Raw genomic sequence first — 23,972 nt, 5'->3', positions numbered from 1 at the left:
CCTCTGAGGTGGATGAACAGTAGGAATTCATTTCAGCCTGCTGTGGATGCTCTTCTTTGGAAGGCTTGATTTTAGGTCTTTACTTTGCCGAAGTGAGATGTCAGTCACATTGCTTTGGGTTTTCTTCTATCTATGGCTACAGTTCTTGAATTTGTGTCCTAAGTTCAGTAGGCTGCCTCTGTAGAGCTGTGTCTGATGCAGAGGAGTTTGAGGGTTATCTTGAGTGTCTGCGACAGCAAGTACTTCGCTTCATTTGTTAGTGTTGCGATAACTGAAAAGCAGCAGCCACAAATCTTGCTGCCATGAACATTGTCCTTTCGAGAGTATTGGATTGGCCACAATCAGAGTGTGGTTATTTATCTTCTGCCCCAGGATACTTGAACGAGTGCCCACAGTGGTCAGAGCGGAATGACATTTGTGGCTTCGAGCAGGAGGGTGAGTTGTTATATTGTTAAATTCAGAGATGCCGAGGGCGAAGCCAGATGAACATCATCGTGAGTACTAGCGGTAGAACCACAGTAGTTTACGAGTGTTTTCAGAGTGCATCCTTGGTAATAATTATTTGACCTTTGCCAGACTAAATTTGAGGAAGTTTATTGTTACTTAGTATTTTTGAGTGTGATATGTCTGGAGGTTGTTCTTTTTGTACGGCTGATGGCGGACATTGATGTTGTGCGCGCGAATAGGGGCCCTGGTGGATCCCTGTGTAGACGGAACTGGACCCCCAGTTTCACTGCCAGGGCAGCTGCTGATCCCACAGCAGCCGGATCTGCTATGATGTGAGCAATGAAGGTGCAGCACTGAAGCTGCCTTTTCTCTATTAGCTTTTTCTCTTGTCTAATTCTCTTCCTCTGGAAATGGATCTTTGATTTTGTTTTTCCATCCTACATCCGATACAACTCTTCCAGTTTCTTCTGTACTATGCGTACGAGTATGGGTGCTTCGCAGCCGTACACAGTGCCCCACTCTTCTTTCCATCCTCTGCAGAGGCTGAGTATTGAGAGGGCAGCCCAGTACCTCCAACAGAAGCTGCCCAGCTTGCAGCGCCCTTACACCGTCGCCATCTCGGCCTACGCCCTGACTCTAGTGTCAGACAGCGATAGCGCCAAGAAGGAGGCCCACAGCTACCTGATGGACTTCGCCACAAAGACCAAGGGTGAGTAGCCCACTGCCACCAATGTGGTAAGTAGATAAGGGATGACTGAGTGAGAGAGTGGCCACATTACACACACCATTTGCTTCCTACAAATGACTAAGACCTAAGAATAGAAACACTCAACCAATGAACACCCAAGGACAATAATAGTCATTCCATAATGTTTTAATATAACATTCCATATTTGTATACATTTATAGATACAAGAGTAATGATGGCAGTATATTGAGAAATAGAAGTATTTATTCTTCTATAAATACACAAAGGGTGCAAGTTCATTTAAAGGGTCACATTATCAATAGTAGATAGCAAAGGTTCTAATTTAGAAACATGAGCGGACCGCGCAGTGCTTGTGTATTTTAAAAGTGCAAATGATAAATACACATATGAGACAAAGATACACAGCAAAAGTTCTGTCTGTGGTGCTTAGTGTTGCGACTGTACAAGATGTCCACACCTGCCTGTTTGAATAGGAGTTATTCCACGGGACACAATCTAAAACCGTCATTCTTCAGTGATGTACGTGTTCGGCCCTGGTAGATGGTTTGGTGAGTCTTCATCAGGACAAAGGTACAGACCACTTTGAGCAGCAGCCGGTGGTAGAAAGAGGAAGAACAGTCTAAACAGTGTCCAGGGGCAGCCTGTGGTTTGTCTGATAAGCAGTCAGAAAGCACTTACCTATTCAAACCTACAAGAAATCCAGCTTCATCTGCAAACATCAGACATCAATGACAGGCAAAGTAGAAAGCAGTCAGTGTCATGCATGCAGCCTCTCAGGGAACTGGCTTACTGGAACATAGTCTTTCTTGCAATGAGCTGAAGGGCGTGGAAATTGAAGGAGTCCATCAACCCCAGGAACATTTAACCAAAAAGATTAAAATGTACAAAGGTGCTTTGGTGATCTACACAGACAGACTTACACAATGAATGAGAAAACTGGGGAAAGAAAACAGAGAGAGATCAATCGTCGCCTTCGCGGCGGTAAAGGAGCACCCACGCTGAACTCTCTGAGGGGAGACAATCTTTTCTGACCGCCTTCCATTGATAAGCTGAAAATGCTTATTGAAAACATCAAGTTGTAGTCAGACATATTTTCCTTACTTGAAACAGAATCTGTCCCTGTCGGTGATGCATCTGGTACATATTATTTTTAGGGGAAAAAAGCCAGCTTGTCTTCCAAACTGTGAGTGGGGATGTTCTGTATCAAAGATTGGGTGTAAACTAAGTCAGAGCGCTATTTCATGACATTAAGAAAACATATCTGAAAGGGTTTTGTTCCAGGAGTCTGTTCTCTGGGGAGAACAATGACTATGTCAGGCTTCTGTAATAACAAAAGTTTAGTCAAAACCATATTGAAACTGACTTATTGTAAGCAGGACGTGTCCTTATATAAAGAGATATGTATAGTGTTGAAACAAGCCAACAAAGAACCTTCACCATGTCATTCATAATCATTTAATGTTGCTCTCCCAGGGAGCAGGGGCATCCTTAGTAATAGGTAAGAATTGATTCTACTTCACGATAGAGGTAGACGGACAGAGAGGGATATTGTGTGCTTGGTTGACTGAAAAGGGTGAAGCTTCTGTTCTTGACCGTTGACTGGAAGCTGGAATTTGCACCCCTTTCCCTGCTAAGGCTGAAGGTCTCTCAGATGTCAATAATCAATGTCTTTTAGTTTATTGCAATGGAAGATATCGCTGTATAGTGTAAGATGTTAAGATCAGTGTCACCGGGACATGCATGTGTATGAAGGTTTGGGATGGACTGGTCCCATGAGAAGCCGGGTCAGTATGTGTTAGATCTGGGGGTCTCTAGTTGGCAGGGTAGGTACCTCTGGCCAAGTAGGGACCCTTGCTTCTAGTCAGGGAGAGGGGGATACACTGTTAAGATAACCCCTGCTCACCCTCTAGGTAGCTTGGCCTGAGCAGTCTAGGCTATCAAAGGCAATGTGTAAAGTATTTGTACCAACACTCACAGTAACACAGTGAAAACACCACAGATTTACTCCACACCAGTTTTAGAAAAATAATGTATCTTTACTAAAAACTTCACAAGACCAAATACTACAGACAAACCAACATATAATTCAAAAGGTTACTTTAAAGATAGTTCAAGAGTTTGCAGAAAGTACTCCAGGATGTAAAAGTCAGTGTCTTGCACAATGCGACTCTCAATGCACAAAATGCGACACTTTCGTGCCCAACAGTACCTGTAGTTGCGATAAGGTTCCCAAAAGCTATGACAAGGGAGATGGCAAAGGCGATGCGATACTCCTGAGATCCTGGGGAGGCTTTGCAGAAGCCCTGCTTCACGCAGCAGAGGTGGATGCGCCGGCTCCGATCTGTAGGGGGAGGATGCGATGACTTTGGCTTTCGTTGCGTAGGTTTCTTAGGGGGAAGCTTCACACACAGGTTCGATGCGACACGCTTCAATGTGGCACGATGCGCGGCACAGCGTTGACTTCCGGCGCTGCAACTCTCGATGCGCCACGGAACGGGACTCTGCGTCGACGCACACGATGACTGGAGACTTTCACGCACCGGCAGTGGTGCGGCTCGCAAACTGGTTCTGCGACGACCCTCGCAATGTCAGGAATCTTCACGCTTCGGGACGATGCTCGATGCACTCGGCGATGCGGGGACCCTGCGTGTTGCGATGGTGCCGCGATGAAATTTTCTACGCACTCTCGTTCTTGCGACACGCAATCGGATGATGCATTGGGTACCAGTTACTATTTTTCACGCTTCTGCTTCCCAGCTCCCAAAACACAGCAAAACGACCTCCTGAGGCCCCAAGACTGGGCAAGCACTCCAAGGCAGGTCAGAACTCCCTCAGCAGAGTTCCAGGGGAGCTGGTGGTGAAGTCCTTTTGTTCCTGGGACTTCTTAACAGGGAGCCAGCTCTTCTCAGGCCCTTGGAGATCAGAATCAAAAGAAGGGGACACAGCAAAGTCCTTCCCCTCTCCTTGGCAGCAAAGCAAAACAGCAAGCAGGCAGCCTTCTCCTCTTCAGTTCTTTTCAGCTTTCTCCTTGGCAGAGGTTTCTTCTTAGTTCCAAAGTGATCTAAAGTTTAGGTGTCTGGGGTCCTCTTCTTATACCCCTCCAAGTCTTTGTCTCTCTTTGTTCCAGTGGGGGGATTCCCCTGCTCAAACCGGTTCCTGGGTGTGCTCTGCTCTGGAGCACCTGGTTCCTTTCAGAGTGAGGGGCAGGGTCGTTAGACGCTCAGCAGGAGGTGGAGCCTTCTTTGTGCCAGCAGAGGCAGAGTCCTCAGCCTGGCCAGCAGGGGGTGGAGCCAGCTTTGTGCTGGCAGAGGCAGCCCTATTCAAACCCAGGAGCTACTCCTCCAACCCATCTAAAGCAGATCTCCCTATTCACCCTGCTGCTGACTCATCCAGGCTCCTGGAGCCACCTAGCCCATCACATGACACCAGTCAGCCAACCAGCACACAGGCACACAGGAAGGTTAAACAGGAGAATAGCTACTTTCTAAAAAGTGCTATTCTCACACAGTGAATTTAAAAACCATCTTGCTAAAAAGATGTATAGTTAAATTCTGAACACAGAGATACCAAACTTGGATTTTCTATCTTGCCCTTATGGGAAGATAGGCATGTAAACAGCCTTCCCCGTTCTATCCTATGGGCAAGATAGCCTCTCAGCAGTGAAAAACGAAAATGGCTGTAATTCACTACCAGGGCATGTTACACACCTCAGTACATGCCCTACCTTTCAGATACACTGCACCCAGCCCAGGGGGGTACCTAGGGCCACCATAGGGATGCCTGACATGTACAGAAAGGGAAGGATAAGGCCTGGTCAGTGGGTGCACTGGCCAGGTCGACATGGCAGTCCTGGACTGCACATAGGCACTGCAAGCAGGCCTAAGACATCATTTTAGCGCTTCTCCTGTGGGTGGCACAATCAGTGCTGCAGCCCACTAGTAGCATTTGAATCACCAGCCCTGGCACACGCAGTGCACTTTACTAGGGGCTAACAGGTGAAACAAATATACCAATCATGGATAACCAATCAATATAACAATTTATACAGAGAGCATATGCACTTTAGCACTGATCAGCAGTGGTAAAGTGCTCAGAGTCCTATTGTCAACAACCACGGGTCAGAAGAAATAAAGGAGGAAGAAGCAAAAAGTTTGGGGATAACCCTGCAAAAAGGGCCGTTTCCAACAGTATGGCTGTGCATAGTCGGGGCCTCTGTCTAGAGTGGCCGAAGACCACTTAGTTTGAGAGGTACTGAAAGTGATTGTGGGTGGTCTACGCTCTTTGCAAGCGTTCCTGATGTAACGCCTTAAGTTGCCAAAGGTATGCACAGATGCTCCTTGCTTCATCACAGGATCCAAGCAAGACCTTGCCGCGGGGCCTCACATGGCCATAACAGGCATGAGGCTGCCTGTGTTCCCTGCTGAAGGGGGCCCGCCTTGCATTTCAGGATGGACTGTCTCCATGACAAGGCGGCCAGTACTAATTTGCCCAAGGTTTGCTCTCAGTCTGGAAACCAGTTACTTGTATTTATTTGTGTCATGGGTCTAATCGTCATGAATTCCACCCTCACTGAGTCGTGCGGGAGGAGCCAGGGTGATAGAGCCTAGAGAAACCGCCCCAGTTTCTCTCCTTCCCCACTGTGTAACTCTGGTTTCTGGCTTTCTTCTTCTGCAAGCTCTGCTGTTCTCTTTCACTCACAGTCCTTTCCATTGCCTCTTAGTCACTGCTCACTTCTCTGCCACGGGCTCTTGAAGACTCGCCAAACCATACTTACATTCACTTGTCTTTTCAGAATGTATTTGTTTGCTGTTCTCTACTCTTCTTGGGCTCCACCGCTCAGTTCCATTTTCTGTTCTCTCATTGTCGTATCCCACCCTTGCTGTCATTCTCCTCTTGGTTCCATTTTGCCTCATTGTCTCTTCTCGCGCCTAGATGGCCGGATGCTGTACTGGGAGTCGAAGGAGGCAGACAGGCTGCACTCAGAGACCAAGAAGGACCGCGTGCCAAGTGCTTCCGCCATCACAGTGGAAGGGACCGCCTTCGCCCTGATGCACGTGCTGCTTCGGAATGACATCCCGACAGCCAATCAAATCGCCAGGTGGCTGACGGAACAGCAAAACTACGGCGGGGGATTCAAGTCCACACAGGTAAGGCTTCCTCTCAGTGTGGTCCAGGGCCTTCCAGAAAGCTTCTGTGGGGCCTGGCTCACAAACGTCATGCGGGGCTCCTCTCTGGTTTTCCGGCAGCACAAGCACCTCGCTCAGAATAGAAACACTGTCCGGGGAACTATTTGGAGGTTTCCGCAGCGAAAGGCGCCACATACTAGAGGCGGTCATCACCTGCCTCATTCCGATCTATAAACACATTAAGCCTTACAGGCCTTCCAATGTTTGGGGTCCGGGGCAAACGACCTTCCAATGTTTGAGGTCCGGGGCAAACGATCCCAGCTGAGAGTGAGACCCCTTGGCATGAAACTCTGAAGTAACAGCTAAACAGAGAGATGAGGTGAAAAAAAAAACTTTATTTATTTAATATGGTGTGTTCAGCAGGGATGTGCAAAGCTTTTATTATGTGAGTAGCTTTGCCTGTCAGAGTTATTGACTGCTTTTAGCTCTTGAAGCTTCTTGCTTTCCCTTTGTTAGTGTTAGTTGGCACCAAAAGTGGATATATTGTTCTTATGAATACTGTGAAACTGTATTGTGTGGGTATTCAAATCCACAATAAGTAAATCTTCAGTTAGTTTATTGAGAAACATTACGGCAGTGAGCACCGTGAGTTCCGCAAAGACTAATAGCCATAGTCAATTGCTTGCCTAAATGTGCTAAATCTATCTGCATTGCGTGATTTACAATTGACTACTAATTGCGTTTTGTGTGAGTTCAGTCGCCGTATTTTTAACAAAAATCTTTTATCTGCACTCTGTATTGTTCTACTCACCCTCGCACTGCCATTAGCAACTTTTGTGGCATCTAGGGAGTCCATTGTCCCCCGGTCCGTCACGGCTGTTGTGCCGATTGAACGGAGGGGACGTGGCTCCTCCCCCTGCACCTCCCCTCACTTCCTGCCGCTTGCCCTGACCCGCATAAAGCTGAGGAGGTCACGGCCGCGCAGCTGACGCGCGCAGCGGGCGCTCCGCCGGCGTGCCAAAGGCAAGCCCGTCTGCACCCGTCCGCGGCCGGTCGGGCCCAGGGGCCAGTCCCCCTGCCTCTCCCCTAAAATATGCATCGATTATGCTCAGAGAGCTGCATGGGAACTGGGAGATCGCTACCCACACCCGTCTCTGCTTGGCTAAAGCAAGTATCTCACGAAACAGATCCTCCTTTCCTGAAGTCCTCCTCATTCGTGATTTTGATACTCCTACTAATGGCATCCAGCTCAACACTCCTGGCACTCAAAGCCTAGGGGGCCTCTCTGTTATATACTTAAACACCCTATCTATGGTGAAACACCAACTTGAGATCCTCCAACTTTTACAGTTGGAGAGGCCTGATCTACTTCTCCTTACGGAAACATGGCTTACAGATGAATCCAGACCTGACATTCTGGCAGCTTTGCCAGATAATTACTATATTCTCCAAACCAACCGCCCCTCAGGGAAAGCGGGTGGCGGTGTTGCTGCCATTATCCTTAAGGACCATCAGTTCAAAACTATGGAGATTAAGGGTGTACCTTCTGTTGATAGTCTAGTCATCAAACTAGAATCCCCCAACTCGTCCTTCACCTGCGCTCTCTTTTACAGACCACCCTGCTCTATGCCCACTTTCCCCCAGGCCCTAGGAGAATTGATCTCTCACCTGGCGATTGTTCATGCTAGACTCCTTATTATAGGGGACTTCAATTACTGGCCCTTAGATGCAATGGAGAGCGCCGGCTCTATTGAATTAACGGATCTTCTGTTGGGTATGAACTGCACCCAACACGTGCAGGTACCTACCCACACCAAGGGACATATTTTAGACCAGGTTTGGACAGCGAATATGACTCCCTCGTCCCTTTTGATCTTTCTGTGCACCTGGTCGGACCATCATTTTGTGTCCTTCACCTTACCGGAAGTTCAACTCCCTAAACCTGAACCGACCAAAAACCTTAAGTCAAGGAGCTTGAAAAATGCTAACATTGATCTTCTCTGTTCCCACCTTACTCTTACGGCCTCTATTGACTCGGAGTCAATCCATGATCAGGCCCCAAATCTCAAGTCTTGGCTTGAATCCGCAAGTGAGTACGTCGCTCTGCTCAAGTACACTAAAACCTGTAGACCATATGATGCTCAGCGATGGTTCTCCACGGACCTAAAAACTAAGAAACTTACACTCAGACAAGCTGAGCGTAAGTGGAGACTCCACTATCACTCAGTCGATAAAAATATTTACATCACCCTATTAAAGGAATATAAAAGTGCCATTCTCCAAACCAAAACAGATTACTTCTCAAAAAAGGTTGTAGATTCAGCCAACAAAGCTAAAGACATTTTTTCTATAGTCAGTGAGCTGTCTAAAGTAAACCTGACAGAATAGTGCCTAAGCTAACTCCCTCTCAATCTCTTTGCGATTCACTTAACTCCTACTTTATGGACAAGATTACTGACATTAAAGCCAGTATCCCACCCTTCTGCACCCCCCTTACTCCTCCTAACACCAAGGACCGGCCACCTCCGATGACATAGCTCCCCCTTATCTCCTTGGAAACCTTTTTGGGGTTACTAAAAAGAGTCAGCTCAGGGTCCCCAACAGATTGCTGCCCCCTTTCAGCAGACCCTCTCTAGGTGTCCTGACCATCCCCTTTCCCTCCTAAATAAATCACTTGAAGAGGGCATTGTCCCCAACCTCTTTAAGTATGCGGAAATCATCCCTATATTGAAGAAGCCAGGTGCTGACCCCTCCATCCCTGGCAACTACCGCCCCATATCACTCCTACCATACCTTGGTAAAGTCCTAGAGGCTTATGTCTCCTCACAACTAAGTTCTTTTGTTGAACTGCATCACATTCTGGACCCTCACCAAGCCGGCTTCCGACCCTTTCACTCCACTGAATCTGTCATTTTGACAGTGATGGACGAGCTCAGAGGGAGTGCTGATAAAGGGCTTACTCAGGCTCTGGTCCTCCTGGATCTGTCCGCGGCCTTTGACACGGTCGACCATAACATCCTTCTGGACCGTGTCAATAGTGCCGGGATCCAGGGGCGGGCTCTGGATTGGCTCTCCTCTTTCCTTAGCAACAGATTTCAATCAGTCCGTCTTGCCAATTTCTCGTCTAAAAAGAGGAAACTCTCTTGTGGTGTCCCTCAGGGCTCTTCCCTTTCCCCGCTCCTTTTCAATTTATACCTTCTCCCATTAATCTCTTCTCTTCGGGACAGGGAAGTTGTAACCTATAATTATGCGGATGACCTTCAGCGGATTTTCAATATCAGCCTTGCTCCCTTCCTCGCTAACCCACTTCCAAGATACTATGACATTTATTAGCGAATGGATGAATGGAAACCAGCTGAAACTCAATCCTGACAAAACGGAGTTCATTCTCACGGGTGGCCCTGCTAACCCATGGAACTCTAACTTATGGCCCCCCTATTTAGGCAACCCCCTGACCCAACTAGCTCCGCTAAGAGCCTTGGAATACTGGTCAGTAACGACCTCTCGATGAAGGCCCAGATCAGTTCTGTGGTCTCAGACGGCTTTTTCCAACTGCGCCGAATCAAAAAAATTAGTAGATTTCTATCTCAAGAAGCCTTGACCTTAGTTATCTTAGCCCTGGTCATCTCCCGACTGGACTTCTCTAACTGCCTTTATGTAGGCATCCCAGCCTATCAGCTTAGACGCCTCCAACTTGTCCAGAATCAGGCGGCCAGACTGATCTTCCATCAGCCTAGATGGCAAACACATTCAGCCTCTTGAAGGAACTTCACTGGCTACCTGTGGCCAAACAAGGTCTTTTTAAACTGGGGTGCACCATCTTCAAATCTCTGTACGGAAGCTCACCAGCTTTCATTTCATCTAAAATCGTACGCTATGTCCCCAACCAGGTCCTCCGGTCCATTCATCACAACCTGCTAGTCATCCCTACCTTCAAACGTAAAAAAGTGGGTGGCGCTCATCTTGGAGTACTGGCACCGCAGTTCTGGAACTCACTCCCTTTGGAGATAAGAACAGCCTCCACCTATGCCTTATTCAGGAAACTTCTGAAGAGTTGACTATTTTTTCAGGCTTATGACAACTAGCTCTTGTCCCTCTGCCGCCTCATGTCTCTCCTAGTGCCAAGAAACCGTCTGGTGAACGTGCGCTCTACAAATTCTATGTAACATAACATAACATAACAGTACATTCATCCAGATGTAGACTCCAGGCGCAACTGAGTCTCTCACTGGAAAACTTCCCATAAGGGGTAATACTTTATTGTACAGTTAATAAAAACCATTACAAACCAACATCAATAAAAACAGTTTTGTGTGTCTATAACAGCATAGAAAATTATATTAATACTGTGGTAAGATGTAAAAAGCTACAATTAAAAAATGCTAAAGCTAAAACTATTTTAAAAAAATAATAGCGGGAAGGAAAATTGGCCCATTGCTGAGTCACTTCTATCTTGCCATTGAGGAGCTTTACATGATTAGGCTGACCTACTTTCCCCTTCAGGATGCATTTGATTATTGCAGTTCGTAGTCCACATGGGTTACAAGACGTTCTCATCCCTGTATGCTTGTTCTTTGTAGCGTTGAGTTCCAGTGGGCTCCTAAGTGCCAGTTGGGCCCTCATTATTATCCGAATATTTTAGCTCTGAGGATGCAAGAGATGCACTGGGTTCCATCAATTTAACTTTTTCAGTTTGTTCTTTCTTTTTGTTAAGGAGGGCTTCTGCAACTTCAATATATTGAACTTCGTCACCCGAAAAACATGCCAGGACCGCTTGTCTGCATGACCTGATTCGTTTTTTGTTAAATAGCGGTCTCAGAAGATTCCTGCGATCTTGCAACAGCACCTTACAGATGGTAATAAGGTGTAGGATGTTTTCTTCGTCGTTCCCACAAAGGCGGCACTTTGCTGGCATTGAGGGATGCAGCCAAGGGGCCATATGGTCTACAGAAGGCAATAGTCCTAGGCGATATTTCAGAAATTTCTCTTTTGTTTTTTTAGTGAAGCTGGTCTGAAGATATGTTTGTGGCCTAAGTTTGGAGTTAGATTGTATAGTTAGCCAACCATGAGCTCGCTCCGTCAGTAAAGCTTTGTCCTGCAGGAGAGATTCTTTTCTAACGATGTTATTTACTGCTTTTTTGAAACCCACCAAAGGCCCTGTAGATACCACAGTTGACGCACCCCCAGGTGTTTTATTGTGTCCTCCAGGAAAAGCCTTGCGGGGCCGTTTTCTTTAATTTGCAGTTCCTTCCAAAGGAGATCGTTGAGTGTGTTTGCTTCTCCCCTGCTTATTTTATACCAGCTTTTTAAGTATACTCCTTTACGTGCCAGCTCTTCCTTTACCAGCCCAAATTCGAGTCTAATCTGCACGGGTGAAGTGTACTTTGGCAAGCCAAAGATCATGCGCAGGGCTCTTGTTACTGTTCCGTCTACCTTTTTAGCGTCCCTTCCTCTCATCGCTTCGCTTCCATAGGTGATAGATGGAATCAGTTTTGCCTGAATCACCTTTAATAAAGGAATGAGGTTTGGTCCAGTGATCTTATTTTTTAAGTTTCTTAGAGATACCGCTGTCATTAGTCCTCTCTTTTTTATTTCCTCGCATTGTGGCTTAAAGCTGTCGCTGGGGTCTAGGATGACCCCCAGATATCTGTATTTTCTTGTGACATCCAGCTTCCGTGAGTCCAGGAACCAACTGGTCTATGATTTCTTTTTACTATTAGTTATGCACATGACTTTAGTTTTTTCTTGACTGATACTGAGTTTGTTTGTTTTAGAGTATTGCGAAGTGATATCTAACAGTCGCTGTAAGCCTATCAGAGTCCGGCTGATCAGCACCAAGTCATCCGCGTAAAATAAGTTGGACAGCTGAGTGCCCCCTAGCTTGGGTGCGTGAGAATTGCTTTCATTCAGCAAGGTTGGGAGTTCAGCCATAAAAAGATTGAACAATGTTGGTGCGAGCACGCATCCTTGTTTTACCCCTGTGCTTGTTGGGATCTTCTTGGATAGGAATTCCCCTGCACCTAGTTTGACCTGAACCCAGGTGTCGCTGTGCAGGAGAATTAGTTGGTTCAACAGTAGTGGTGGAATTTCCATTTTCTTTCATTTTTGCCACAACATGTTTCTATTGACATGGTCAAAAGCGGAGCTGTAGTCAATATAGCACAGGTATAAAGGTTGTTTTGTCACAAGAGCTGAGTCAATCAAGAGTGATAGGGCTAGAATATTAGTGGTCGTCCCCATGTTTTTACGGAATCCAGTTTGATTATATGGAATTGCTGTTGTGTCTTCCACCCAGAATGTTAACTCCTGGAGTAAGAGGCCAGCGTAGTATTTTGCCTCATTATCAAGTAAGGCTATAAGGCGATAGCTTCTTGGATCATTCTTGTCTCCTTTTTTGAAGATTGGCAAGATAATTGCTCCCCTCCAGGATCGTGGGATTGTTGAAGTCTGCAAAATCTTTTCAAACATTGGTTTGAAAACGACAGCCCAGTACTCCGGCTCTTGTTTGAACACGACTGGGGGACTGCCATTTAGGCCTGGTGCTCCCTCGCGTCTCCCTTTCAAGATTCTTTTGCGTATCTGTGCGTTCTTGATTGGGAATTCCTCATTATGTGCGAGATTTTCTTTATATTGAGAGTTCCACGCTTCGGAAACGTTTTTGAGTTTATATGATTCTTTCCGCGGTTATTGAGCATCGTTTAAATGTGTACCAAGGAAGGTTGTCCAGGCCTCTTCAGTGGTATAGGATTCGATCCCCTGGCTTCGCTCTATTGTTCGTTTTGGCGTCGTGTAGGAGTTTTCCCCAAAAGGCCTCTTCAGCTTCTTTTTTTAAATCGCCATATCAATTTCCTGCGGGTAGCTTTTAACTATCTGAGCGCTTGACGTGCGGCAGGGTCTGTCCATGCTCTTCGGAAAGTATTGTTGATCTGCACTTTAACTTTTTTAGCTTGATGTCATTTCTAAAATTGTGATGGTTCTTATGTTTCAGGGCTTTGACCATTCCGTCGATCCTTACGTTTTTATTTTTTTCGAATTTATCTCGTAAAGTTTTTGTGTGAACACCTCCCAACTTTTGATTGAGTCTGTGGTTGCTGATTGTGCCTCTCCTAATGCTTGTTTCGCTTGAGATAAAAGGCTTTGTAGGTCATTATTTATGCACTTTATCCGCCTTTCATTTGTTGAGAATTCTGACCCTAGTCTTTTGGCAGCGGGAGGGCTTAGTATTATTGGAGCCTCAATCGTGATTTCCTGAGGAAGGTGGTCACTGTAATCCATCGAACCGATATGGAAATCTCTTGCCCTTTGATACAGGCTGCGGGAGAGGAGTGTGAAATCAATTGTAGAGCTAGCCTTAGTGCTATGAAATGTAGCGAATTGGGGACGGTCCCCTGAGAATCTACCATTAAGTGCTCGTAGGCCCAGCTCTTCTAATTTTGCGAGTAGGCTTCTAGCTGTTTTCGAGCTTCTGCCTCCCGAGGTGTTATAAGATCTACAGTGGAACTCGGAATGTACAACAAAAGATAACAGAGCTCATGCCAATAGTAAAGACATAAGTACAAGCAATTAAAGTGACAGAACTTAAAATGCAACACATTCCCCTCATTTAATAAATAAAAAAACCAAAATAAGCAAAAGCAATAATGGGGAAAGACAAAGAAATTTAAACATAGTCATTTAACCTTCTGGGAAAATATCTTAAACGGTTAGAGGTCCTAACCTTAGAAAAACCAGAATCATCTTTATTCACATTGTTGGATTCACCAGAGGTACCATAACTAGATTTGTTACTATGGTCAGGCTCACTAGAAGAGCTTGTTGGTGTATCGCCACGCACACTAAGTGGACATTTGGCAACCCTTCTAATGTTCCATACCTTACTATCTTGAGTGGCAACAGAGTTCCTAAAAACTCTTTTAACTTGGCTGGCCTTTCCAAATCTGCTGGCACCCTTGCTGATGAGGCCTGGTTTTAAAATCCTAACCCAATGACCAATTTTAAAAGATGGAACTTTAGTTTTCCACTTCTTATCAAACCAAGCACAAGTTTTCTGTTGTTTGTTTCCCACTGCTCAGATTTGTTTTTACACACTTCTCTCTAAACCACCATGGGCAAATTTTAGAAGCTGGATCTCTTCCCTTCAACAATTTGAAAGGGCTGTCATCAGTTGTGGTATGAGGAGTTATTCTATATAACCATAATTTCTCTCTAACTTTACTCAACCAATTATTCTCTTGTTTGACAGATTCAATGATAAAATCCTTCAAAACCTGGTTAAATCTTTCAACCTGACCATTTTCATGTGGTCCATATAAGGAAGTGAAAACATGTTTAATGCCACAAATGTTTTCAAAGGTTTTCATCTCTGACGAAGTAAATTGTACACCGTTGTCAGTGACAAGACACGATGGGCATCCATCACGCGCAAATATCTCTTTTAAGAAATTTAAAACGATTCCCGTGGTGATTTTGGTCACAAATTTTACCTCCGGCCACTTTGAATGGTAGTCTACTAAAACCAACGCAAACCGATAGTTTTCTGGCAACATATTAAAAGGACCTGAAATGTCAAAAGCTATCTTTTGCCACGGTTCTTTGGGCCATTCAACCATTCTTAAAGGAGGAGTTTTAACACTCAGCATTCTCTCACTAGACACACATAATTCACATTCCCTGACGATGCGATCGATAGATTTGTCCATTCCTGGCCACCAAAAAAAATTCCTGAATGGGCGTTTCATAGATGAGATGCCAGGATGAGTCTGGTGAGCTATTTTAAGAATAACATCTTGCATTCCTCTTGGGGGAATTTACTATTTTTAAAAAGTAAATCTCCCTCAAATTCCAGTTCTCCTGCGACCTTGAACAAAGGTAAATACTCAGGCCTAATCTGTTATTTGTTGGGCCATCCTTCCATAACATATTTTTTAATTTCTAGTCAATCCTTATCCTTATTGACACACTCTTCCCATAGGCTCTCACTAATCTCATGAAATTGTGCAGGCATGATGTCACAGATGGTAAGTACAAAATCAGATTCTTTGACAACGTTCACTCCACTTTGAACACAAGGTAACCTGGAAAGAAAATCTGCTGTCACATTTTTCTTTCCAGGTACATACTCCGTCTTAAAATTATATTCTTGAAGCCTAAAGGAAAGCCTAGCAATTCTAGCAGTGGAATTCCTTCCTTCACCAGACGAAAGGATGTTCACTAATGGTTTATGGTCCGACCTTAATGTGAATTTACTACCCCATACGTACAATTTGTAGTGTTCAATAGCCCAAACACAAGCAAGGAGTTCTCTTTCTATCACAGCATACTTTCTCTCGGTCTCATTAGGCGTTCTTGAAGCCAACGCCATATTCCATTCTTCTCTACCATACCTTTGCGAAAGTACACCAACAATCCCATATAGGCTTGCATCTACTGTGATAATACACTCTTTTTTAAATCGAAAGGTTTCAAAGTAGGTGCACACACTATCTTCTGCTTGATATCTTTAAACACTTTTTGTTGAGTACTAGACCAATCATAGTTGGCATTCTTTCTGAGTAATTCTCTCAATGGTTCCATTTTACTTGCAAAGTTATTAACAAATTTGCTATAGTACTCACACATTCCCGCAAAACTTAACAATTGTTCCTTGTTAACAGGAGCTGGTGCATTTAGGATAGCATCAACATTCGATCTCTTTGGAACCACGCCATCACCTGATAGTGTATGTCCTAAGTATTCTACTGGCCTTTTATACAACTTGCATTTGTTTTCCTTAAGTGTGAGACCATGCTTCTCTAATCTCCTGCAGACTATATTCAAATGTAAAGTATGTTCTGCCTCATTTTTTTAAAAGATGAATATATCATTTTGAAAACATTTAACAAAATGATCAATATCTCTGAACATCCTGAACATAACTCTTTGAAAAACCGATGCGGCCGAAGCCAAACCAAACGGCATCCTTGTGTAACGATACAGGCCTTGGGGAGTTATAAAAGCCGTTAGGTTTTTTGAATCCTCAGAAAGACAAATCTGATGATACGCAGACCTTGAGCCCAATGTTGAAAAGACCTTTGCACCTTCCAGCTTTGATACCACCTCGTTTATATTTGGAAGAGGATGACAATCAATAATAATATTAGAATTCAAGGCTCTCAGATCCACACACACCCTCAATTTTGTATCAGCCTTCAGAAGATTCAACTTCTTCAATTATTCCTTCATTGGTAAGCTCTTTCAACATGTCCCTAAGTTCTTCTCTCACATTAATGGGCACCCCCCTGAGTTTTTGTACCACTGGACGTCAATGTTCCCTCTAATTTCTTTCCTCTGTGTGCGGCAGTGTAGGGTCTCTGTGCGCTGCAACCATGGCTATGTGCGCCAGGAACCAGACAGCGCGTGTGCGCGGCGCCAAATGTCACTCAGAACGTTTACTTTAAAAAGTGAAAAGATGGTGCATTTTCACACATACAGTGCCACAATAAGTGTCTTAAGGCAAGTTTACAAATTGGATAAACACGCCATGACATGAATTGGTTACACAGGCAAGTACACTTCAAGTTTAGAAAAGCACAAGACTTAAACTGTGGTACCATCATATGATTTTAATAAATATTCTTAACGTGAGCACTGTTAATTGGGTGGGGAAATGTTGGGAGCCTATGCAATATCACATACAAACAATAAAGGGAGACATGTCAAGTGGCATCACTAGAGGGGTGACAGGGTTGCTTCTCACTGCGATCTTTGGCATTTTTCCAGTGGTGATAAACTCGATCTAGGTCAACTTTCCCGTTCAGGAGGTAGGCCTTTGTCCTCATCAGCATATCCAAATGCTTCTGCTCTAGTCTATTCCTCAACTTACTCTTGATAGTATTCATGAGGCTGAATCCTCGTTCACAATCTGCACTAGATGCTTGAAACGTTGCGCAGACATCAACAAGCTGAGCCACCACACTATATTGAGCAGCATTGCGTACAGTGAAATTCACCATGTCTTGAGAGGTGGTAAATAACCCACCCTTTACATGTTCTGCCACCACATATTTATAGTCTCTGTATTGTCGAACAACATCTTCTGGTGTTTCGCAATCACCCAGGACCAAGACATTTGTATACTTTTCTACAAGTCTTTGTATATTCTCAGTCCCAAAATCAAAATGTGATTGTGCGGCCATTGCCTGGATTTCAAAACTTGCCCATTCTTTCAGCTCATCTTCAGGGAACCTTTTTTGCATGTGCTCACAAAGAAGGGAAACAAAAACAAAATAGGCCCACTGTCAAACTCTTGCCTTTCCTTGTACAACACCATCAGATCTCTTACATTGCTGCTCCAAAAGACAGTGTCCCCCAAATACTGTTGCTTAACTTGGCCAATCTTTGCTCTTGCATACTGTACAGCTTCAACAGTAGTCAGAGAACTTTTTTGGAATAGTTTGCACAAAGATGCAAATTCACCCAGAATGTCATTAAGTACTGCAAGTGAAATATGGTAGTTGAAGTTTGATAGCTTTTTATAACAATATTTAGCAACTGGATCATTCTCCTCAACTTTCTCATGCTCAAAGTACTTAAGAACAGCCTCGTAATTACGAATTAGTGCACCAACAGAAAAATGCCTTGAAAGCCACCGGACTTCATTCAGTGGTCGAAAAGAGACCACTTCACATTCAGTGACTGATGCAATTTCATCCAGCTTGGACTTCCTTGCAGGAGATCTGGAGAACACAGTGTAGACAGTCCTCAATAATGTCTCCATCTCTTTAACCATTGGAACCCTTTTCCAGGCATCATCAACTCACAAATCTTCTCGATGGGCGACACAATGCTGCTTAACTAGATGAGGTATGGATTGTTTACGGCGAGTAGCAACACCATTATTCTTACCCAGCATCACGGACGCACCATCAGATGTGAACATAACCATTTTCAAGAGGTCCGGTTCATTGGCAGGGTAGAAATTTTTCACAGCAGTAGTGATAGCCTCAGCATTACAACTAGTCAGCTTCACTATGCGCCCAAACTGTGTTTTGTGCTCTGTTGATGTTACTGGTCGGAACTTGAAGTACAGGATGAGCATTTTTGAAACAGAAATATCAGTGCTCTCATCAATTATCAATGTGTGATACAAAGCGTTACGAAGTTCTGCCATAGCTTCACAGTGTATCATGCTATTGATGGCCTCAAGGAACTCAAAGGCATAGTTCTTGCTCTTCCAGCTGTCTGGTATCTTGACATACAAAGCTAGGTGGTCATGGATGTCTTGTACAGATAACATTGAAGTATTCATCTTCACCGCCAGCAACACGTTGTTGATGAGAATCTTTATCTCTTCAGGCACAGATCTTTGGCGTTCAACTACTTCCATTCTATTTGCTTTGTCAGTGGCAGTTTCTGTCAGCATTGCCCGCACTCCAAAACCAAACCTGGCAGCAGCACTTCTGTTTCTCAAGATCACCATGGCAGACTCGTGTACTTTGCTAAGTAGATGGCGTTTCATGTAATCCAGTTTCCAGCCATCACTCCATTTCTTCCCTGTGGAAAAGTCCCCTACAATCTTGGCTTAGGCACATGCTTTGCAAATCAAGCCCACATCTGGACTGTATTGGAAAAGTTCCCCGAGTTGCACGCGAACCTTGCTCCGTGATTTCTGCATCTCAGCCTCCACAATTTCCTTCATCCACTCTCCCTTGAATACAAGGCAACATTTCTTCCTTTGTGGTGAAGCATTGCACTCTCCCAAAGTGACAGCTTTGCGCTTGAACATTTCCGTGCCCGCCGGTTTGAACCTGCTGTGCCACAAAGCCTGCAAGATAAGGGAACATGGCTTACGTTGGCGCCTAGCTCATGAATGCAATCCTTTGAACTACAATGTTCAAGATGCACCACAGTTTAACTCTACCAAACAATTACCTCTTCTGCTTGAACTCACGTACGCCTGTGTGAATGTATGGGGTTCTGGCTGCGAAGCCTGCAACAGAAGAAAACATGGGTAAGTATATTATACTACAAGGATGAAGATGCACCACAGTTTAACTCTACCAAACAATTACCTCTTCTGCTTGAACTCAATTACCTGTTTGTTCTGCCTGTACTCCCGTCTGCCTGTGCAATTGTATTTGTAGTACGGTCTCCCAAACCTGCAAAAGAAAAGGGGTGCAGATTGTGATTCTATTTACCCAGCAACCGCCAACCCAACGAGGAACGTACACAGAATTACCTTGTCTTTGTGGGTACTCGCACCTGACCACTCCTATCCAAATACCTTACAGACTGGAAACCTGCAACTGAAGACAAGATAGTCAGCAAACGCTTGAAGAATCACAAACTATGAATGGGACCGGTCTAGAGACCCCAATAGAAAAAAATACTAAACAATTACCTGGGATTCCAGTCTAGGACAAACAGGCGTGTGCCAATGTGTTTCATTATTAGTATGATGTAAACAGTACAAGAGTAATTCGAAAAAATAAACACATGGGCGCACAAAAACAAACTATAATTACTAATGAATTTAGTATTTTATATTGGAAGAGTTTGCCAAAAACGGGAACATGTAGTGGGAAGGTTGGTGCTGCATCTCGGTGATTAACTTTTAAATAGTTAGTTTTCTTTCACAGTACAAGGCTCCTAAGTGTAGTGAGTGGCCTCTCCCCCCAAGAAAATTAGGAATCAATGGTGCATTCTACAACACATGTATCATTATATATTGACTTTTATTAGCTTTTAAGGAATAGTAAATGACAATCTTACAATGCACCAGCATACAACAATCTTTGTTGGGATTCCTCAATGATTCCCTTAATATAACCCTTCAACGGTGCCTCTCATTCCTCTGTCACATGTATTTCATTTGTTTTATAGCATCTCCCATACCAGTGGTTCCCAAACTTTTCACTCCTGGTGGGCACACAAAAATATGTGCAGCAGGTGCCTTTAGATGTTTTAAAATGAAGCAACCCGCCCCCCACCCGTCACCACACACCCTGAATTTGGCCCCTGAAGTCACAGCACCGGTTGCACCGCCCTGATGCCGCACCGATAATTGCGGATTGCAAATGCCTGTAAGAAAACTAGGTTGCCGTTGCAAGTACGCAAACAGCTTTTGGGTGACTCGTAAATTCAATTTATAAATCAATGACAGTAATATCTAAATGTGTTCAACGTGTCACTCAGTGCAATAGTAGGAAATACTGTGAATGTCACACCATGTACAATTCCCAATGTTAGAAATGGGATTTCTGGTTGGCTAGGGCTTGCGCCAAAGCCAGGCAGAAACCACCACTCTAGTCAGGGCTGGGGAATTACATGCCAAAGATAACCCCTGCTCACCCCCTTGGTAGCTTGGCACGAGCAGTCAGGCTTATCCCGGAGGCAATGTGTAAAGCGTTTGCGCGCGCACCCAGCAACAACACCCAAGGCCCACCACAAAGGAAACTCCACACAAGGTTATATATAAAAATAGCCTTTGTATTATACCAAAACACATTAGATAATATTCACACAATTTACACGGTGCCAACTGGCACTGGGCAGAATTTTACAAGGGACTATTTACACAGGACAGGGCCACATGGACCACTGTCAGGATCAGCACAAAGCACCAACTGTACATGTAGAACATATACTAACTGTAGCACAAATTATCACTGTAGAGCACAACCAGTAACTACTGGCGCAATAATGACCTCAGCGTCATCACACTAGCATCAGGTATAAAACCTATCCTGCATCTATCACAGGGGCATAAATCACATTATCCAATTTCTCATTAGTCTAACGCATTAGACCTAACCCCCTAAGTATATCTACACTAGGGGCGTACATCGCACAGGGCGCGCGCCTTAAAGGGAACGTAGGTCAGGACTCCGCCCGCCAGGTTACTCACGCTTGCCTACTGCTAAGATGCCAGCCTTCGGCTTCTTAAGGACTTCCAGTGTATCTTCTGTCTCAAGCAACCATTCAAATGACAGTGTTCAGAGCGACAGCACCAAGGCCACCAAGAGTGAGTAGAGAATTTCTATATGTCTACAATGCTACAATGTCGTCATAGATGTTAACATTTACAAAAGATAATGCATTTTTAGCCCCTTCCATTCTTCTTGTCTTTTGTTCAAAAAGAATAAAGCAGAAGGCCACTCGACCAGAGTAGAATGAAATATTGACTCTTCAAGAGGCTTAAAATGTTAGAAATTTCTAGAAATTTTCATTAGACTAAAACCATTTCAGTATGGCAAATAGTTATGGAAATAAGAGACGGATATAAGTTGAGGGGCGGATTGTGCAGTCAAAGGACAAGGCCCTTGTCTTGTGTTTTTCATGGAAGAAAACAAATTGGGGTGAAGGGAGGCGTGGGCTGGTACCCATCATGCAAGCCTCAGGCCCAGGTGCTTTGTTGGGTTCACTTAGGTGGAGTCCCTGATGTTTGTTTATTTTGCTTATACCGTGCACACTGGAGAACTTAATTTTTTCCAGCTTTTAGAAGCAATGATTTGGTATATGTAGCAATGGCTATAGTGAGTGCAGACATCCCTGCAAGGCAAGTAGACTACTCTTACAGAAGCATGACCGCGCCACCCACAATATTCCTTAATATCTGGGTTCTCCAGGTCTCTTGCCATGGCCAGATCACTTCATTAGTCAAAGAAAAGGCTTGTCTTCTAGGAGTACAGAGATAACATCAGCAAAGTGCTTGTCTCTTTTGTACGGATTTGTCGCTTCAAGAGAGCTGCTGGTTGAGGTAGATTACATTTTGCTTGATGTTTTTAAAAGTTACAGGAGATGTGTGAGAGGGAGGGTCGAAAGGAAAAGCGAGGAGGCCGAATTTGATGAGCAATGGTGTTTGAGGTTTATTTTTAAAGGAAATGAACAGTTCCACAAAACAGGTTAGGATGATATGATGGCCTTCTCTATCCGGGAATCGTCCCCACGGTCTTCCGGCGGGTGATGGGTTCCTGACGTGGTCGGATGTTCTCCCCCAGGTTGCCTCGGAAAGAAAGAAGGAGAGAAGGCGGTAAGACTCGTGGTTCAGGCTTTTCTGTTACGAACCCTTCAACAGTGACAAAAACTAACTAAGAAAGACCCGTTGTGAGGCACGATATAAAGATGCAGGTGTGGCAGTTCTTATAGGCGTGGAACAGGGGATAATCGCTGCAAAGCTCAGCTAATATACCACAGTGGTTAGTATAACGGGCCGGGTTGTGAAGGGATACCAGAATGCCGGGGCGTGCTAGGGCAATCGCTTTTCCTAGAGGATTCCTGGCAATGGCAACACCCGATAGTCCACTAGCTGGACCCCGCTTATCCCTTGAGGATTCCTGGCAATGGCAACACCCGATAGTCCACTAGCTGGACCCCGCTTATCCCTCCCCCTTCCCGTATCACATACCGCGTTGGCCGCAACTCTCCGGAGCTGCAGCGGCTTATCATCGTCCTCCTGGGGGCGTCCACCACTCTTCGGACCAGGTCTCGGCTTCTTCGGCTTCGGGTGAGACCTCCGAGTCGACGGCTGGCCTCGGTTCCTCTTCTCCTGCGTCGATGGTCGAGGGTTCCTCTAGGCTCCTCTCTTCCTCTCAGCGTGGCTGTTCTCGGCGTGGCTGTTCTCGGCGTGGCTGTTTTCTCTGCTCCTCCGATTCCACACACTCTCGCTGTTCTTCCGGGCTCTTTTCGTACTCATCAGTTCCTGCCTCTCGCGGATGCCATTGGTTCCTGCACAGCCCGGGCGGGGCTCTTCCCTGCACATAAGAGGTAGGGGAAAGGATTAACTCATTCCCTCCCCGCCTTCGCGTGTCGTTGTATTTCTGTACAAGGGATGATGGGAAGGGTATCCCGGCTATGGAGGCCGCCTCCTCACAAGATGTTTCCACCAAGCATCAGCTTGAAAAGATTGTCAATCTGTCCGTAGGACAGTGTGCCATCCTTTAACACTTTAGTGTGTATTTGAATCCGATAGCGCCTGGCAAGTTTTGAAGCATATTTGTATACTGAAAGACATGTTAATGTGATATCAAGCGCTGCTCACTGGATTTTATTGTTGTTGAAGATTGCGAAAATCTGAAAATCTCGCTAGCGAACTACTTGTCAAATGGAAAAGGCTGGGGCGGAGATTAATGTGATTTTGTGTTCCTGACAACATTTGCGCCTACCAGTGTTTATCATAACTCGATCTCAGGGGTATGAGTCTTTCATTCGCAGTGACACAAGCCTTCTAATGTGTTTAATAATACATTTACACCGGGAAAGGCAGGTGTCACCTTTGGTTTTGAATTATCTGGTTCATGTGTGCACCAACCTCTTTCTGGCAGATTCAGGGGGGGAAAAGCCTGCTTAGAGAGGTGGCGTTCCAAAACCTGAAATGTTATTTATTGGGAAAATATGACACATGTTAGGAAACGGCCACTGCTAAATCCAAGAGTTGAAAAATTAAATATTTTGCCGCATTGATATATTTCAGGCCGCAAAGTGAAACTTCATCACTCCCAGAGAATAAGTACATTTAAAAACTTGCACTAAAACTATCTCGACCCCTCCTCCCTCGGAGACACCTGGGCAGGTCCAAAGAGTATGGCCGAGGTCCCAGTGGGGTTGGAAACGCATCCATAAGTTTGAGCGGGAGAGCGGGCCAGTTTCAAAATACAGCGTGTACTTTATGAAAGTACACGCTGTGTTTTTAAACTGGCTCTACTCTTTTGTTA

At 44.9% G+C, this 23,972-nt stretch overlaps 1 protein-coding gene across 1 annotated transcript in view; it reads left to right on the top strand.

The window, feature by feature from the left end:
- LOC146830518 (complement C4-B-like) overlaps positions 1 to 23,972 on the top strand; it is a 554,995-nt gene that overhangs the window by 397,358 nt on the left and 133,665 nt on the right. Inside the window, exons 28-29 of the mRNA XM_085604724.1 lie at positions 988 to 1,156; positions 6,089 to 6,303. Coding sequence (XP_085460850.1) covers positions 988 to 1,156; positions 6,089 to 6,303 — 384 coding nt within the window. The remainder of the gene's footprint in view (positions 1 to 987; positions 1,157 to 6,088; positions 6,304 to 23,972) is intronic.

This window comes from Triturus cristatus, chromosome 5_1 (assembly GCF_964204655.1).
Source record: "Triturus cristatus chromosome 5_1, aTriCri1.1, whole genome shotgun sequence".
Classification (NCBI taxonomy): Eukaryota; Metazoa; Chordata; class Amphibia; order Caudata; family Salamandridae; genus Triturus; species Triturus cristatus.
Note: the sequence above shows the minus strand (reverse complement) of the source record. Positions and strands in the feature narration are given on the sequence as shown.